This window comes from Armigeres subalbatus, chromosome 3 (assembly GCF_024139115.2).
Source record: "Armigeres subalbatus isolate Guangzhou_Male chromosome 3, GZ_Asu_2, whole genome shotgun sequence".
Classification (NCBI taxonomy): Eukaryota; Metazoa; Arthropoda; class Insecta; order Diptera; family Culicidae; genus Armigeres; species Armigeres subalbatus.
The window spans coordinates 94,111,286-94,130,598 of record NC_085141.1 but is presented as its reverse complement, the minus strand read 5'-3'; the positions used below and the strand labels follow the sequence as shown (position 1 = coordinate 94,130,598).

Sequence of the window (19,313 nt, the reverse complement as noted above, 5' to 3'; positions counted from 1 at the left end):
TCACATTGCTGAACGCCGCCTACAAGGTACTCTCCCAAATTTTATGCCGTCGACTAGCACCAACTGCAAGGGAGTTCGTGGGGCAGTACCAGGCGGGTTTTATGGGGAACGCTCCACCACGGACCAGGTGTTCGCCATTCGCCAAGTACTGCAGAAATGCCGCGAATACAACGTGCCCACACATCATCTATTCATCGACTTCAAAACCGCATATGATACAATCGATCGGGACCAGCTATGGCAGCTAATGCACGAACACGGTTTTCCGGATAAACTGATACGGTTGATCAAAGCGACGATGGATCGGGTGATGTGCGTAGTGCGAGTTTCAGGGGCATTCTCGAGTCCCTTCGAAATGCGCAGAGGGTTATGGCAAGGTGATGGTCTTTCGTGTGCTATTCAACATGGCTTTGGAAGGGGTAATACGAAGAGCAGGGATTAACACGAGTGGTACAATTTTCAATAAGTCCGTCCAGCTATTTGGTTTCGCCGACGACATAGATATTATGGCACGTAACTTTGAGAAGATGGAGGAAGCCTACATCAGACTGAAGAGGGAAGCTAAGCGGATCGGACTAGTCATCAACACGTCGAAGACGAAGTACATGATAGGAAGAAGTTCAAGAGAAGACAATGTGAGCCACCCACCGCGAGTTTGCATCGGTGGTGACGAAATCGAGGTGGTAGAAGAATTTGTGTACTTGGGCTCACTGGTGACTGCCGAAAATGACACCAGCAGAGAAATTCGGAGACGCATAGTGGCTGGAAATCGTACGTACTTTGGACTCCGCAAGACGCTCCGATCGAATAGAGTTCGCCGCCGTACCAAACTAATTAGACCGGTAGTCCTCTACGGACACGAGACCTGGACGATGCTCGTGGAGGACCAACGCGCACTTGGAGTTTTCGAAAGGAAAGTGTTGCGTACCATCTATGGTGGGGTGCAGATGGCGGACGGTACGTGGAGGAGGCGAATGAACCACGAATTGCATCAGCTGTTGGGAGAACCATCCATCGTTCACACCGCGAAAATCGGACGACTGCGATGGGCCGGGCACGTAGCCAGAATGTCGGACAGTAACCCGGTGAAAATGGTTCTCGACAACGATCCGACGGGCACAAGAAGGCGAGGTCCGCAGCGGGCAAGGTGGATCGATCAGGTGGAAGATGACTTGCGGACCCTCCGTAGACTGCGTGGTTGGCGACGTGTAGCCATGGACCGAGCCGAATGGAGAAGACTCTTATATACCGCACAGGCCACTTCGGCCTTAGTCTGATTAAATAATAATAATGTACACTCTGAGAACAGCATTGACATTGTGGCTCATGCTACCAAATGGTCCTCCGAAATATCCGGAATGGGTTCGTTCACAAATTACGTAACCCTAAATTTGACGATTTTGACCTCCATCCTCCCCCTCGTAACGCTTTTAGTATGGAAGGTTTAATTTTCTGACCGGTTGCCTCTCCTTCTAGCGTTTCGTACTTCTGAACAGCTCAATATTTATAAGATATGGTTATAAAATGGTTATTTCGCCAGCGGTGGTCCATGTATAGATTTAAACAATGGAACTGGTGTACGCATAGCAGTGGTGCGAATTCTCAATCTCAGTGACTGAAATTTGTTGGATATTGATACCATTCCCTCTTCACACTCACTTCCTAGCAGTGAAAACTGAAAATGGTTAGCAGCAACAATCAAAGATAAAGTAAACAAAAGACCTCTCTTCTCATTGCACACGCAGCCCGCACTGACAGTCTATTCAGTTCACTCGCTGCTGTGTGAATGCGACGGCCCTATATAAATGCATGGGTGAATACTATCACTTGAAAGACAATGACAGGAAATTTGTGCCGAATGATCATCAGCTTCAGCCCGCTGTTGGCAAACCGAGTTTGCTAAGCTACTCTTGCTTTGTCGTTCTGACTGAAAGGCACCGTCATAGGCAAAGAGGAGCAGAGAAAAATACAAAACAAAAGAATCACACTCAGCAGGCATTGTTGATAAATTGCACCACTGACGCATAGTAACAACAAAAAATCCTGGTGTTTAGGGAACATCAATTAATTACGTAACGCTTAGAGATGGAGGGGGGATCCCTGAAGTATGACAAACCATACATTTTTTTAGATACCTCATACAAAAAGTGTGACATAGGGGAGGGGGATTGACAATGGCCATTTTTTGCGTTACGTAATTGATTGATCTTCCCTTAATTATGAAATGAATATTTTAATTTTCTAAAGAATCGCTCGGTGGCCAAGGTGATCAATACACAATGTCATGCTCAGAATGTCGGACAATAACCCGGTGAAAAAGGGTTCCTGATAGGGATCCGCAGGGGACAAAAAGGCAAGGTGCGCAGAGAGCAAGGTAATTCGATTTGAGGTCCCTCCGTGGACTACAAAGTTGGCGACGTGTAAGTACTGACCGAGCTGAATGTAGACGAATTTTATGTACTGCAGAGGCCTTAGTTTGAATAAATCAAATAAAACAAATTCCGTTGTTAGAATGTCAAATGGTGCTATGCAACGAAATTCATTATTTTTTGTTTTATTTCACGGATGTTCCGGAATTTTCGGATCGTCACAGTATGTATAAGCCACAACCTTAAGTGCATACTCATAATACAAAAACAAATTCATCAGAAAAATCTTGGTGCTTAACGATAAAATTTAGAAATTTTCATTTTTTAAAATCCTTCAGATTTCCCGGAGGACAACACGGTGGTTAGAGGTGTGCGCCATCGCCGCCGACAGTTTATTGCAATCCCGTTGAAACTCCAGAGGATCTCTCTTGAAAAAGCTATTTTTCTTGAAAATTACGTTTTATTGGTTAAAAAATCAAAAAAGCTTTTCGTAAAAACTAAGAACTTTTAATGAAAATTCTGAAGAATATCCTTCGAAATCTCGAAAACACTATCGTTGAAATTCTGAGTAAATTTCCTTAAAAATTAGGAAAATCTTTTTGTAGAATTCAAAAGAAAGAAAGACAGGATCACCATCTTTAACCAGACAAGGATTTCCTGTTGAAATCCACAGAATTTTACGTTGAAATCAAATGTTTTGACGGGGAAGGGCCGAAACTCGACTGGCATAAAATCATTTGGCCGATAATGTCGTTCGGCCGAACAGGTCATTTGACTAAAAAGTCATCTAATCGAATAGGTCATTTAGCCAAAAAGGCCTAGATGGTCGTTTGGTAGAAAAGACCATTTGGCCGAAATGAACATGTGGTGCTCTTTGCCCGAGCTGCCGAAAAAAAATGTTTGCTCAAAAAGGCTGTTTGGCCGGACGAGGTGACATAAGGTCGAAAACGGTTGGGACGTACGGGTGAAGATCATACGACCGAACTGATAATTTGGCCGAAAAAGACGTTTGCTGCGACAGCTCATTTGTTTGAAAATGGCGTTTGGCTGAACGGGTCGACGTTTTTCGCCGTATAATCTAATCAGCCGAATAACATTGTCGGTTAAATTGCCCTTCCTGCTAAATAAACTACCGTTTCGGTCAAATGAAATTTTCAATGACAAGGCCTATTAGACCAAACGACCTGTTAGGGCATACGTTGATCGGCCAAATGACTAGTTTGGTCGTACTTCCAAACCATTTTCCACATAATAACCGTATCGGACAAATGGAATTCGGCTAGATAGCTTTCGGCTTGACGTATTATTCGGCCATGTGGTATACGGTCAAATGACTTTCTACCAAACGACCTTTGGTCTTTTGAAAATTTTCTCGTAGAATTTTCGAAAATAATAATAGACAACATAAAGCATTTTACGTAGAAATCCAAAAAAAATCCTTAAAAAATCCAGTTGAAAAAAGTCCCAAGGAAATTCTGTTAAATTCGAAGCATGCATGCCCGGTCATAGGCAAACTCCTAAACAATTTCCCGTGAAAATTTCAAAGACATTCCCGTGAAAACTTCAGAGCAGTTCCTGTTGAAAATTCGAAAAACTTGGAAGAATCTCCTGGGACAGCTCATTAGATTTTTCCGGGGAAATTGAAAGGATTCTCTCGTTAATGTGTTAAAATATCCTAAAAAAAACTTTGCGTTACGAACTTAATAAAAAAATCGCCAAGCCATCGCCGACCAAAATTATGATAAATGTTGCTGCCAACGATTTTCGGATCGGCGCTGACCTCTAACGGTAGTCAGAATCCATGAACGAATCAACGGGATATTTCATTAGATGTTATATAACCAAAATAAAAATTATTTGAGCAAAAACAAAAAATGGCTCGATTGGAGGGTTCGATTATCCGCAGTGAAAATATTTTCAACACTCCGGATAATCGAGTCCGGCCTGTATTGATGTTTACCGTTGAATGTACCGTAAATCGAATTCAGTTCTATGTGATAAATTACTTTATTCATTTAAAACATGTTCAGATTTCAGATAATTTATCATTTTAAAGAATGAACAGGATGAACAACTTTTTGACAGCACCCCCTATTCCTATCTGAAACGTTTAAAACTCGGACATCACGATTTTCCTTCTATTCCTATTGTATTATCGCGTGTCTTTCGTTTGTCCTAAACTAACCGCGTGTAAAAGAATCAAGATCTCCTCCGTGGCACTGAGCGACAAATGAGTCATTTAAACGAACGATTTAAAATATGGAGATTTCGAAATTGTCACAAGACTTTCGGATAAAAAATAAACCAATATCCTTCGATTCAAATGATGTACTATGATGCATATGATATGAACAAACACGATCTGATTGAGTATTATAAAAGCAATAAATTTGATTTAAAACCCCTATTAAGAAATAAAACCAAAAGGAAAAACACAAACCCTTCACCACGTGTTAGGCGCTGCTCAAATATTGATGCCGTGGCTATCAATAATATTTTGATTTTATGATATCTGTGTCGCAAAAAAATTTCACTGTATATCGCTTCCTTGTTAATACGCGTACCCTTGACATATGTGATTAACCTTTGAATGATGCTCTAACTAAGAAGCCTAATACGGCTTCCCACATTTTCTTGCTGGATATTTTGATAGTTTTTGAAAATAAATTTATGAGCGCCTATTTCTCTAATCCAAAACACAATTCTATATTCATGCTACTTAAATATGCACATTAAAACTTATTCGTGAAATAATGTGCAACTCTAGAAAAATATATTCTTTGGTATCGACTTTGCATTCAGCATTTTTTCTACTTATGATTCCTTCTACAGAATGCAGCTTTATGACTAGAAGAATCCTACCGTTCAGTCCTACGCACTTCTGCCAGATGTAGGCGTCTTCCACGCGAGAAACATTTTCCACACTTTCTTTGGAACGGCATTGTCCGCCCGATATAAAAGCCATTTAATCACAGAGAATAGCTGGAACAGATTTTCTTCGGAAAGCTGTATGAGATTTCAAAACATAATATGTTCCAACCTACACGCTTTCAAGCAGAAAGTTTCATCAGCGGTGAACAATTGAATTACGTTAGTATCAGAAACAAGACTTGAGAATAATAAAATAAGTTTCTATGTCTGTTCTCTGTGATTCAATTATCGATATGATGGCTAATGACGATGGCACAGCGGAAAATATGAATTCATTACTCCCCAGAGCAGATTCGCCGTAAGTTAGGCTGCGGTTTCCCTGCGATTGACTCCCACGCCGATATCGTTCAGCTTTCCGCCACTATCGGAATCATCTTCGCTATCACTCCGACGCCGGTACACCAAATTGCGCCCCAGATAGGCACTAATTAGCACATCCTCGGCCGAGAGATTCAATTTGCGATCGTCGGACATCCTTCGCAGCCGGTCGTGCATCTGATAGGCCAACAGGACACTCTGGTGCTGAGGTGCTACGGGATGGGTCTGTTGGTGCTGGACGGTGGGGTTCAGGCTCGCAATCGAATCCGATGGTGATGGCGGTATCATTTTGCGCGAGCTTTCACGCTTAACGATTACCGAAACGTTTGACAGGAAATTTAATCCCAAACTTTAACACAGCTTTTTGCCTAATGGTTGCTAACGACGAATCAGCTGGACTAGGTGCAACGACTTTATCACTTTGGGGACTGAAATAGAACTGTCGGCAAGGGCGCCGTCAGTCGAACGTTTCAGCTGACTGACTGACTGACATTCTCGGCCGAACGATATGGGTTCATTCTTTTTTCGAGTCCTTTTTCGTTTCCTTTTCCCCCCGGTCGGCAGGGGTGGTTGTTAAGGGAATTATTAATAAGTCTGGAACTTCTACTCCTAACGCCACGCAACGGGAACGGACTCAACATCGCCAGCATACGGTTGACACATGGCTGCTGCTGGTCGTGCTGCATCGGCGAATGCGGAGGGAAAGAGCCACAATTGGAAAAAATATGTTGAATCGCTTCAGCTTTAAATGGTTTTAGAGGGCGCAGCATGGAAGCAAACGCACGAACGAGGGTGAACTGGAATCAAAATGTGCACCTCGGATTGGAATTTGAATGTGGCGAGGGAGAAGGGATTTCCAACAACAAAAAAGCAACAAATAGATAGGAACAAAAGTTTCTTTTGGGCGAAGGAAGGAAGGAAGCATGCCAAAGTGAGTTGTGAATGAAACGCTATCATTCGGTGACGTGCACGTACGATTGCGACAAGGATCGGACAGCAGAACTTTCTTTTTAGTGAGTTCGCTTTATTTGGACAAATCTATACAAAGTATTATTTCAATCTATTGGGCCTCCGGTATTTACGCTGATAACGAAATTGTCGGTTGAATGCGGAATGCAATAAAAAGGGCATTTTTTCTTGTCGAAATAATAAACTATAAGATTATTTCTCCTCAGATAGCCTCATTATTAAAGGCAAAGAATCACCAAGCCTAAGGTAACGGGTTCGTCTCCTGGTCCGATCGGATTGAACATTTTCTTGACTTTTCTAGACATTGTGCTTGTCAGCCACAAAGTATTCTACACGCGTAACCGAAGGTCTGTCGACCTAACTCAAATATGGAGCATGCTCTTTGTGGTACATAGTATAGAATGTGTATGAAGAATAACTTTTTGGCTATCCAAAAAAATCCTTAAGTAAGGCTTTTAGATCTACACGTGTAACCAAAGGTCTGTCGACCTGTCAAATAAATTGCTTGCTCCTTGTGGTACATGGAATCTATTCCGAGTGAAAATAGCCACGTAAATAACGACCCAAGACGTTGTACTGGTCGGACAGGAGAGCGACATCGGTCCTCGACTCCGAGACCGACTGCCACAGCAGCTGCTGGACAGATGCACAGTGGTTAAGATTCGAGTATGTTGCTTGCATAGCTTCTTCTTGTTTTATGGATACTTTGGTGACTTATCGCATTCCTGCGCCTTGTGCCCTTCCCAACCATAATGATGACACAGGTTGCTACGGTCTGGGCCCTTAAAGTCGTAGGGCTTATGTCCCGACTCTACGCACCATAGTACCTGTCCAGTTTGCTTACTGGGCTTACTGACCAGCCGATTTCAACATCCCTCGTGCGAAATAGACGACCTAGGTACCGCACTGCTCTCTGACGACAGAGACGACGTCGTCCGCGTTCGTGACCTCATCCAGATGCTTGCACTGGAAGGTAGCTTTCGTCCCCAACGACCTCACCTCGGCACCGTCACCCAAGATCTCTTTTGGGTCAGTCGTCCCGCTAGCTTCCGCTCCACGTTTCAGTACCAAGATCATTTCACCAGTCTTGATGCGTCTGACGCTTCGCGGGCCCTGTTCCAGCGCCGAAAGCTTTTCGGTCGCCTGCATCGATATCGGCGTACTTATTCTTATCAGTTTTGACCACCAAGGCCTCTACTCTGTCCTTAACTTTCTTTGCGGGTCGAGATGCGCTCAACTTCCGTTTTGAGCTACTGACCAGCTGCCAAGTATTTTCGGTCCCTTGTGCCGATTGCACTGGCCGGCAGGTACCCTCTTGTGGCCCGGCGACTTGCGTCTGGTTGGTGCTTTTCGCTTTTTTGGGCCTAGAAATCGCCTTCTCGTGTCAACGCCCTTCGGGCATCACTACATCCCGATCTGCTCCGTCAGGACGACGTTTGGCCTACTGTTTGGCTTTTCTCTGAGCACCTTCGCCGGTTTGCTGCCTTAACCGTTCCAAGGAAGGAGAAGGCCTCAGTTGTGGCACCTTTGACGGCCTTCTCGCTTCTCCCGGGTGGCTGATAAAAGCGTCCTACTCTTGTCTTACGACTCGAACACCAGAGGGTTCTGTTTCAGGCTTTGGACCGATTCGCGAATTAAAATCAAATTAAACTTAAAAATGACAGTTCAATAATTTCCAAATAACCCTGATCGCAGAGCAAGATTATTTTTGACAGATATTGAATCATTTTTGATAGATGTTTTGTTGGTCTTGCTGGGTAGCACCAGCCATTCTTATGAACGGGGGCTTTCATAATTTCCGAAGTGTCACTTTTAAGTTTAATTTGATTTCAATTCGCGACTCGGACCAAAGCCTCAGTTCCTTACTGATGTTCTGCCTTCCGCTTGCGAACTCGATAAATCACCCGGTCAAAATAATGGATGGTGCTACCCAGCAATATAAACAAAACATCTATCAAAATGTATTCGATATCTGTCAACATTATTCTTATTCTTAGGCTTTAGTCCGATTCAAGGATGTTATCGATCATTTAGTAATCTGCGATCGATCATTTAGTAGTTTGTCAATAACTCATTCCAGAGGCTAAATTTCAAAATGTCTTCTCTTCTTCTAATTGGCATTACATCCCCACACTGGGACAGAGCCGCCTCGCTGCTTAGTGTTCATTAAGCACTTCCACAGTTATTAACTGCGAGGTTTCTAAGCCAGGTTACCATTTTTGCATTCGTATTTCATGAGGCTAGCACGATGATACTTTTATACCCAGGGAAGTCGAGACAATTTCCAATCCGAAAATTGTCTAGACCGGCACCGGGAATCGAACCCAGCCACCCTCAGCATGGTCTTGCTTTGTAGCCGCGCGTCTTACCGCACGGCTAAGGAGGGCCCCAAATTTCAAAATGTGTTGTATGGTGGACTTTTAGTGCGAAGGTTTTCCTACAACTCTCCTTAACAGGTCGATGTTCGAATTCCACTGCTAAAGGAATTACGGTGCTAGTTGCTATACTTATACTAAAAGATAACAAAATATGCAATCATTTAGTCTAAGATATTGCTACTAGCTCTATAGCTCCGTTATTAGTGAAATTCAAACAACGAACTGTTAGGTAGAGTTGTAGATAAACCTTTGCACTAGAAGTCCACCTTACAACACATTTTGAAATTTAGCCTCTGGAATAAGTTATTGAAAAACTACTAAGTGATCGAAGACAGATTACTAAATGATCGATAACATCCTTGGTCCGATTCGTGAATTAAAACCGAATTAAACTTAAAAGTGACAGTTTGAAAATTTCCAAATAACCCTGCTCGCAGAGCAAGATTACTTTTGACAGATATTGAATCATTTTTGATAGATGTTTTGTTGGTCTTGCTGGGTAGCACCAGCCATTCCTACGAGCGGAGGATTTCATAATTTCCGAAATGTCACTTTTGAGTTTAATTTTATTTTAATTCGCGAATCGGACCAAAGCCTTAGCAATTCTCTGTGCAATCGAAGGTCGATTTATGTTTGTATTTTTTAATTTCCCTGAAATTTTGCATATACATTCTTTAATGTCAAAAACCATAATTTGCCATTTTGACTCTAGCTTAACTTTAGCAAGGGCCTAAGCAAAAACACCTTGACCACTTTCAAAAATATACAATTTGAAAACGGCTTGTCTCATCATTTTGGTGTCCTCGGCAATGTTTTAGGGAACCATTGGGACTATGTGTAAAAAATATACACTGTGAAAAAAAAATTGTTGAATCTCTGAAAATAAAACTTCAAAATCGATTTTCTCAAAAACGATTTTTTCAATATTTTTTATTTATTGATAAGTTGTAGCATATAATATATGTACTTTTTTGCACTATGGATCATAACGGAGAAATGATGAACAAAAAAGTTATATTTTTTAAATAAGTTGGTTTTCCAAAAATGGTCGCAATATTTTTTTTACGTTTTTATCGACTCGATTTTATGAAAGTACGTAAAATTTCCAATGGAAAAAGTGCACACCATTTTTTTTTTCTAAGTGCTACCGTCTCTGAGATACAGCGGTTATAAGATAAAATATACCGATTTTTCAAATTTTCACGCCGTCATAGCGAGAAACTTTAACGCAGTGCCAGTCAATAATGGTTCCACTAGCACAGCGGTTCTCAACCTGGGGTACATGTACCCCTGGGGGTACCTTCGCTGGCCCTAGGGGGTACCTAGGACAAAAATGCGTAATGGCAGACGTATTACAATTCCAATCGAAACTAATTGATAAAGTTTTGATAATTGTGTATTTTTAAATTTTTTTTCTTGTACATAATATGCATGGCGATCAGTAAATCAAAGCCAGTTGAATCCTGGTAATCCTACGCCTTTGCACCCAAGGCTATCTGGAGACCCCGGTTGCTTCGATACAAGTGGATTAGAAGCAACCTTCTATGCTTATCGGAAGCCTTCTCCCAAGCAATCTCCTTTCAAGATGTACAAAAGCCTTCTTTAAAAAAATCCGTAGCTTGGAAGCCTCCTTTCAAGAGGCTCGGAAGCCTTCTTCCAAGAAGCTCGGAAGCCTCCTTCCAAAAAGCTCGGAAACCTCCTTTCATGATGCTTGGAAACCTCCCTTCAGAAGCGTCCTTTCAAGGTGCAAAGGGAGCCTCCTTTTAAGTGGCTCGAAAACCGTCATTCAAGAGGCTTGAAAGTCTCTCTACAAGAGGCTCAGAAGCCTCTTATCAAGAGGTGTGGAAGCCTACTTTCAAGAGATTTAGAACTCCTACTTTCAAGAGATTTGGAGCTCGGAAGCCTCCTTTCAAAGGGCTCGGAATTATTCTTTCAAGAGGCTTGGAAGCTTACTTTCAAGAGGGGTAATGCAAAAGTTCGAAGGGGTACCTCCCAAGAAAAAGGTTGAGAACCGCTGCACTAGCACATTCCGTAGGATTGGGATCGAGTCCTGTATTAACGTAACGTTTATCAGTCCTGGTCTGGCAATATACATGGACTGGAGGATGGATGAGGGCTACACCAATAGTGATCATTTAGCAATTCACTTTAATATCAACAAGGGGGTTCCTGAGAAAATCATCGGCCTCATCGAGGCACAATACGAGGCCTTTTCGTGTAGAGTGCTGCACAATGGGGTCCTGTCCGACCCTATCCGGGTCATAGCTGGTGTGAAGCAAGGATGTATTCTATCACCGTTACTGTTCCTCATCGTAATCGATGAGATTCTGGTAGATGCGATTGACCGTGAACCAAACCGCGGGCTGTTATGGCAGCCTATAACCATGGAGCACCTAAACGACTTCGAATTGGCTGACAGTGTTGGTAAAATCACTCATAAATCTCAATCAACGAGCGCTCCCGTGCGAACGAAATCGCCTGCGATTTTAAAGCAATGCATCACGCTTGAATTTTTCATGCTAAAACGCATCATTTCACTCATTTGCCAAAAAATCATTTTGGTCTAAAAACGCATTTAAAATTAATTTGGGGGCAATTTATTGCTTATACATAAAAGAGTGTCTAATATTTTATGCGACAAACGTCAATTCACTGTTTTTAACGAAGGAGAACAAAAGAAAACCTACGATGATTCAAATGGATGATTCAACTCATCCATGAGTTTTTAGGTGCTGAGTTGGGTGCGTTTCAACTCACGCTTGATTTAAATCATCCATGAGTTTTGAGATTTTGAGTTTTTACCAACACTGTTGGCTGATGACGTTGCACTCCTTGCGCAACGGCGCTCTCATATGCAGAGTAAGCTCAACGACCTTGCCGAGCGCTCCTCCTCGGCAGGTTTAGTCATCAACGTCAACAAAACCAAATCGTTGGATGTAAACACGGTAACTCCTTCCAGTTTCACAGTAGCCGGGCAACCAGTGTATATATATAATTCGGGCCTGGTGGCCTCACAACTGGATCTCAAACAACGAGCTCCATTGTCGTTGTCACCAGAGGCCGATAGCGACAGAAATTCGGGATCGGAAGTGGGACTGGGTCGGCCACACTCTACGTTAGGGGCGGAGACGAAATCTGTAAACAAGCATTAGACTGGAACCCAGCGGAACTACGCAGCAGAGACAGATCCAGAGGCTCATGGCAACGAAGCTTCAACAAAGAAATAAAAGAAGTCAACTGAAATCTAACCTGGCACCAGGTTAAAGCGATAGCCAGGCAACGCTCAGGATGGAAATCTTTCAAGTCGGCCCTTTGCACCACCGGAGGTGTACAGGATCCATCCATAGTTTTCATCGCGGCCCTGGACTGGCAGCTAACACTGGCAGTCTTAGCGAGGATGCGCTGGTAACTGTCCTATCAGGCGCGTGTGACGTCACCATGCCGAGAAATGGCAGCCGCCCGATAAATTGATGGAGTGCCAAGATAGCATCTCTTCGATTAGCCTGCCTTAATGCTAGACGAAGGATGCAACATGCCCGCACCGAGGAGGTAGGAGTGGGGTGTGAAGTGAAGCGTGAAGTGTTTCGTGTTGCGAAATTGGCTCTCAACAAGGCCATTTAGAGAAGCAAGGGAGCATGTTTCGACAACCTGAGCGAGGGATTGTAATAGCCAAGACCAGAACGGCCTATTCACCCCCCAAGCGGTCTCCGGATAGGTTGGCTAGGATTATCGAGGTACCCTTCCCGTCCCGTCCCACTCATCCCTGGCCTCATGCACCAGACGGTGTGGTGATGAACGAAGAGTTACTCGCGGTGTTTGATTCCCAGGCCTCGAGTAAAGCTCCATCAAGCGTTTCGAACACCGCTCAAGGCAGCAATCATAGCGAACCCGAACATGTGCAGCCTAGTTATGCAGAGAAGCCGAATATCTCTAGCCGACGAAAGCCGAATAATATCTATGTCGTCGGCGAAGCCAAATAGCTGGACGGACTTATTGAAAATTGTACCACTCGTGTTAATCCCTGCTCTTCGTATTACCCCTTCCAAAGCGATGTTGAATAGCAGACACGAAAGACCATCACCTTGCCGTAACCCTCTGCGGGTTTCGAAGGGACTCGAGAATGCCCCTGAAACTCGAACTACGCACATCACCCGATCCATCGTCGCTTTGATCAGCCGTGTCAGTTTATCCGGAAATCCGTGTTCGTGCATTAGCTGCCATAGCTGGTCCCGATCGATTGTATCATATGCGGCTTTGAAGTCGATGAATAGATGATGTGTGGGCACGTTGTATTCGCGGCATTTCTGCAGTACTTGGCGAATGGCGAACACCTGGTCCGTGGTGGAGCGTTCGCCCATAAAACCCGCCTGGTACTGCCTCACGAACTCCCTTGCAATTGGTGCTAGTCGACGGCATAAAATTTGGGAGAGTACCTTGTAGGCGGCGTTCAGCAATGTGATTGCGCGGTAGTTGCTACAATCCAGTTTATCGCCCTTTTTGTAGATGGGACACACGACATCTTCCATCCACTCCTGCGGCAAAACTTCCTCCTCCCAAATCTTGGTAACGACCCAGTTCAGCGCTCTAGCTAGTGCCTCACCACCGTGTTTAAATAGCTCTCCTGGTAGTTGGACAACCTCAGGGACTTTGTTGTTCTTCAGCCGGCCAATCCCCTCCTGGATTTCCTGGAGATCCGGAGCCTGTAGAATTATGTCCTGCGCGCGTTCCCCTAGGTCCATCACCATACCGCCATCTTCGTCTGCCACATCGCCATTCAGGTGCTCTTCATAGTGCTGCCGCCACCTTTGGATTACCTCACGCTCGTTCGTAAGAAGGTTCCCGTTTATGTCCTTACACATATCAGGCTGTGGCACGTGGCCCTTACGTGAACGGTTCAACTTCTCATAGAACTTTCGTGTGTTATTAGCGCGGTACAGTTGCTCCGTCTCTTCACGGTCTCGATCTTCCTGCTGACGCTTTTTCCTCCGGAAAATCGAGTTTTGTCTGTTTTGCGCCTGTTTATATCGTGCCTCGTTAGCCCTCGTGCGGTGTTGCAGCAATCTCGCCTATGCTGCATTCTTCTCTTGTACTAACTGCTCACATTCGCCGTCATACCAGTCGTTTCTCTGATCCGGGGGCACCGTGCCAAGTGCAGCGGTTGCGGTGCTACCAATGGGCGATCGAATATCTCTCCAGCCATCTTCAAGAGACGCTGCGCCTAGCTGCTCTTCCGTTGGGAGTGCCAGTTCCAGCTGCTGCGCGTATTTTTGGGCTAGTCTACCGTCTTGTAGCCGCCCAATGTTAAGCCGCGGCGTCCGACTTCGACGCGTGTTGTACACCGTCGAGAGTTTTGAGCGCAGGCATACTGCAACGAGGTAGTGGTCGGATTCAATATTCGCACTGCGGCAAGTGCGAACGTTCGTGATGTCGGAGAAGAATTTACCGTCGATTAGAACGTGGTCAATTTGGTTTTCCGTTTCTTGGTTAGGTGATCTCCATGTGGCCTTGTGGATATTTTTGCGGGGAAAGAAGGTGCTTCGGGCTACCATTCCGCGGCCGTTGTCATTCGATACGGTGTGCAGACTATCCGGTCCGATGACCGGTCTATACATTTCCTCCCTTCTTACCTGTGCGTTAATGTCACTGATGACGATTTTGACGTCCAGCAGTGGGCATCCGTCGTATGTCTGCTCCAGCTGTGCGTAGAACGCTTCTTTCTCGTCGTCGGGTCTCCCTTCCTGTGGGCAGTGCACGTTGATGATGCTATAGTTGAAGAAACGACATTTAATCCTCAGCTTGCACATCCTTGCGTTGATTGGCTGCCACCCAATCATGCGTTGGCGAAGGTAGCCGTAGCTTTGGTAGAAGGTAGCCGCTCGATGCCCGCTCTTCCACACTTTATGTCCTGTCCAGCAAATCTCCTGCAGCGCCAAGTTGCGGGGATGTAATTCATCGTAGATCATCCTGTCACAACCTAGCGACTTGCAGTTCCATGTTCCAAGCTTCCAATCGTGATCCTTTATTCGTCGCCTAGGTCTTTGCCGATTATATGGAGTCGCATTATCTCTTATATTGTTCGTAATTATTGGTTTTCCAGGCGGCTTATTGGGCCTGCGCAAACCTCCTGTCTCTTCGGAGGACCGTCGTGTCAGGGCTGTTTAGCGTCCCACCTAACACCAGGACTTGGGCTTGTGCGCTTTGAGTGGCGCACGGTCGCTTTGGTGGGGCCTACTTGCGGATACATTCAACTTTTTATAGGAATTTAACAGGGCCCACTGTTAAACCCCACCACACCCTAGGCAAGCCCCACAACTCGCAGATGGCCTGGGGAGGGATCGTCAAGCCCTTGGACATAGTCCCTGCTGCCCGCCCGGTGGCATATGTAAACTGTGAAGAATCGCGTTTCTGGCGACCGAATCGACGTGCAGCACTCAGCCAAAGTAACATTTTAAGTTTTATAACGCTCTTGAAGACCATTATTTACTCTACAAGAGTGTTATAAAACCAGTATAAAACCAAAATGTTACTAGGGAGTACTTTTACTTGCCCGATAACTACTGCAAGTTATAGAAGAGCACACTTGTCAACTGTATCAATGCGCAATACAATAAGCGCCGCATTATCCGCCAAATATCAAAAAGATATTGTTTTCTTCTGCTCGGGACGAATAACACACGTACTGCACTTACTTTCCCGATGGCTACTCACCCGGAAAAGCTGGCCATTGCCTGCACAAACTGATAGTCAGAATCTAAGTAACTTAACAGCTACCGGAAGTGGAAGGAAGGGATTATAGGCACCATCTACAAGAAAGGTGACAAGCTGGAGTGTGAGAACTCTCGAGCGATAACCATCCTCAATACCGCCTACAAAGTGAGATCCCAGATCATCTTCGGTCGTCTGTCACTATTAGTGAATGATATTTCCCGGCTGACATGGACATTGTCGGCCGAACCTTTCTAGATCAAAATTTGTAAAGGGCGTAACAGCCAAAATTTATTCCTTCTGATTCTTCATCTGATTTGACTTACACAAATGCGATTTTGTTTAAAGTTTATTATACAATATGTAGTTCACTGGGACTTACTTGTTTACATCATGAAGTCCCAACATGGTTTCAGAACTATTCCAAAATTGTCCACTTCCCTGAGAAAATAAGGATCCAAGGCAAATTCTGAATGGGGCAAAATTGTTCAGAAACTTTCAAAATTGTTCCAATTATTTTAAAACAGTCCTCTGATGCTATGACTAAGACTCACTCAACAAATAAGTATTTCAAGTTAGCCGCAAAATGCAAAAAATCTATCATTTATGGAACAACAAATATAAAAGGACATTACTCTTATTAGAAAGTTAAATGTAGCATTCAATATCAATATATTGTTTCTTGTTGTAGTTAACGCAAACAAATAGAATAAAAATGCATTTTAAATTTGTAGGAGACAACTACGACCCTTCAAGACATCATATTTCCGCTTCCACATCCGAACATGTATTTATTTAGTTTTTGTTCCCTGTATACAGTCATACAGAATCTCGTTCCGAGAAACCACGGCTAAGTAACGTTATCCAGAAGGGAGCAGGTGAAAAATTGAATTACCGAAATTAATTTTTCACATGCAGCAAAATTGAACGAACGCCAAAGCCAACATCCATTTGGAGCTATTCTGATATCAGATAGGAAGCATTCTGTAAAGTGTGAAACATGTACAGACATATGGTGGCATGAGGGTGAAAACATGGACCGCTTTCCACCGACGACAGTGCTTTTCCAGAGCACACCGGATCATGATACATTATGCACATCCTTTTCCGATTACACACGCTACATTAGACGAGTCGCAGCAGCATACATGGGACCAACAGCAGAAGGAAGCGAGACATGAGGAGATGGTTATTTTAAAACTTCCTTGTACTATAATTAGATTGATGTAAGTTTCTAAATGAGACTTGTTCACCGTCGTGTACCAGAGCCCAAGGGAAAGTAAACATTGTTCGAAAGAGAGGCATTCTCTGAATAAAATTTAACCATGTTGTATACTTTCTTATGTTTTATTTTTTGGCTGTGGATCCATTTACTTTGGTGTCTTACAAAGCTAATCGTTATATTTCTGCTTAAATCTATTTGACTAGAAACTTCCTCCGGTAATTAGTAAATCACCATCGGACTTGATAAACCCTGGATTTGTGCTCCCTTTGGACTAGATTCACTCCCCCTCCCCTTCCCACACCTGTCTATCCCTTCAACAAGACAAATTTTGTTCACACCTGCCGACGAGTCGACTTCGCAGATTCACCATCATTGGGCTGTCCGCTGGGACCCCTTCACGCTCGAGGAAAGCCATCGTTTCCCTCACGCAAACGGCGAATCCCAGCGCTTCCGCCTGATGTCCCACTACAATCGCCTCCGCGGCCACTTGGGGGTCAAGATATTCCTCATCGTTCTCGGAACTGTCCGCATCCTCTGCGTACGGATCGTTCTCCAGGAAGTCGATCTCGTCTTGAAGCTCCTGAATCCTCTGCAGCGCCTGCAGCAGAAAATCTGCTCTTGGCGGGGACGCCGGTGGAGGCGAAGGAGTTGCTTCACCCGCATCAACCGCTGACCGTTGGTACACTCTTTGGTTCGTTAACTCGGTACGATTTGGTCGCTTGGTGGCGCGGGAAGATCCATCCTCCCCTGCGCTATTTGGTTCCAGTTCACTATGTCTACGTTTCACTTTGGATCGTTCACCAACTTGGGGACGACACTCTGCGAGATCATCGTTCTTCGAACTCTTTGGGAAAGTTTTTGGCATATCGGCACTTAACACTTAATTTGGCTGTTAGCTGTTTTTGTATTTTGGTTGAAACCGTCACATGGTCGTCGTACGGAAGCTTTCCGGAATCTTCCAACACTTGAAATTTGCAACTCAGTATCTCGATCAGAACACACCGCAACTCAACTCGGGAACTCGGAAGATGCACGTGTTGCCTCGCGAACGGCACTACCTGAAGTGATCACTTCGAAGCCGGCTGCGCCGAATCAAACCTGCTCACACTCGGCAATCAGGCGGCGTGTGCCAGGCGTCATCCCTTCTTGTTTAGGAGCCATAAGGATGAAAAGGAAACATATAAATATGCCAACATGCACGATGCGATCGAACACAAGGTGCTGCGGTGCGTAGCACGTTCGATAATGCATTTACATAGGGGGAAAAACCGTTGAAAAAGAATGGTAAAAAATTGAGCATATGTTTCGCTGTCCCTTGCCCGGTGCTATCAGGAACGAGCATGATAGAAGGGGTGGCTGGGAAAAGCGTACAGAGCTGCCAGATTGAATTGTGGTTGTGCTCTGCAGCTTTTTCCCAAAATGATATACACCCGATTCTGTTTCTACACGAATTTTTTTACACGGCCGTGTAAAAAAAATCCCATACAAAATTTTTGCAAAGTTGCTCCATTTTCCATGAATCGTCGAGAAATTATAAAAAATTTTACACGGATTTTCAAATTTTGAACTGAAACCTTTTTTTACACGGAACGCATCCCCGGTGTAAAAAAAAATCGAAAATCCGTGTAAAAAAAGTTTTATAATTTCTCGATGAATCATGCAAAATGGAACAACTTTGCAAAAATTATGTATGAGATTTTTTTACACGGGCGTGTAAAAACAGAATCGGGTATATACATGACCAACGGAAGATGCCGATTTAGTTGCAAATTATTGCAATGATGGAGAATATAGTCCCATTATTTTCCGTTTGTCAGGATACATAAACTAAAGGTAAAACAAATGTTTTGACTCATTTGGGGCAATGCGCAATCGATTTTTTTTATTATTTCGGCTATAACTACAAATGCCTGGTGCAGAAACGAAAGCAAGTCATCATGTCCATGTAAGTTCCTAAGGCCCATGCGTATATTCTACGATTTCATTACGTCAAAATCATATGTTCTAGGCTCTCCTAATCGTTTTGGAGATAAGATCATTTGGTCTATCTTGCTCTTCTTAGCCGTGCGGACAAATGCGCGGCTACAAAGAAAGACGATGCTGAAGGTGGCAGGGTTCGATTTCCGGCCCGGTCTAGGAAATTTTCGGGTTGGAAATTGTCTAGACTTCCCTGGGCATAAAAGTATCATCGTGTTTGATGATATACGAATGCAAAATTGGCTTAGAAACTTCGCATTTAATAACTGTAGAAGTGCAGAATGAAAACTAAGCTGCGAGACTGCAATGTCTCAGTGGAGGATGTAATACCTAAAAGAAGCAGAAGAAGAAGTCTATGTTTTCAACTACGATTGGTACAATATTATAAATGGAGAGTTCTTAATTCGTCTTGGACGGTTGAATACATTCCACTAAAAGAGC

At 44.0% G+C, this 19,313-nt stretch overlaps 1 protein-coding gene across 1 annotated transcript; it reads right to left on the bottom strand.

Annotated features, from left to right (window-relative positions):
* Window positions 1–16,998: 16,998 nt before the first annotated feature.
* LOC134220190 (uncharacterized) lies at window positions 16,999–17,980 on the bottom strand. Its single transcript, XM_062699171.1, has one exon. The coding sequence runs from the start codon at window positions 17,758–17,760 to the stop codon at window positions 17,209–17,211; it is 552 nt and encodes a 183-aa protein (XP_062555155.1). The 5' UTR covers window positions 17,761–17,980; the 3' UTR covers window positions 16,999–17,208.
* Window positions 17,981–19,313: the final 1,333 nt, after the last annotated feature.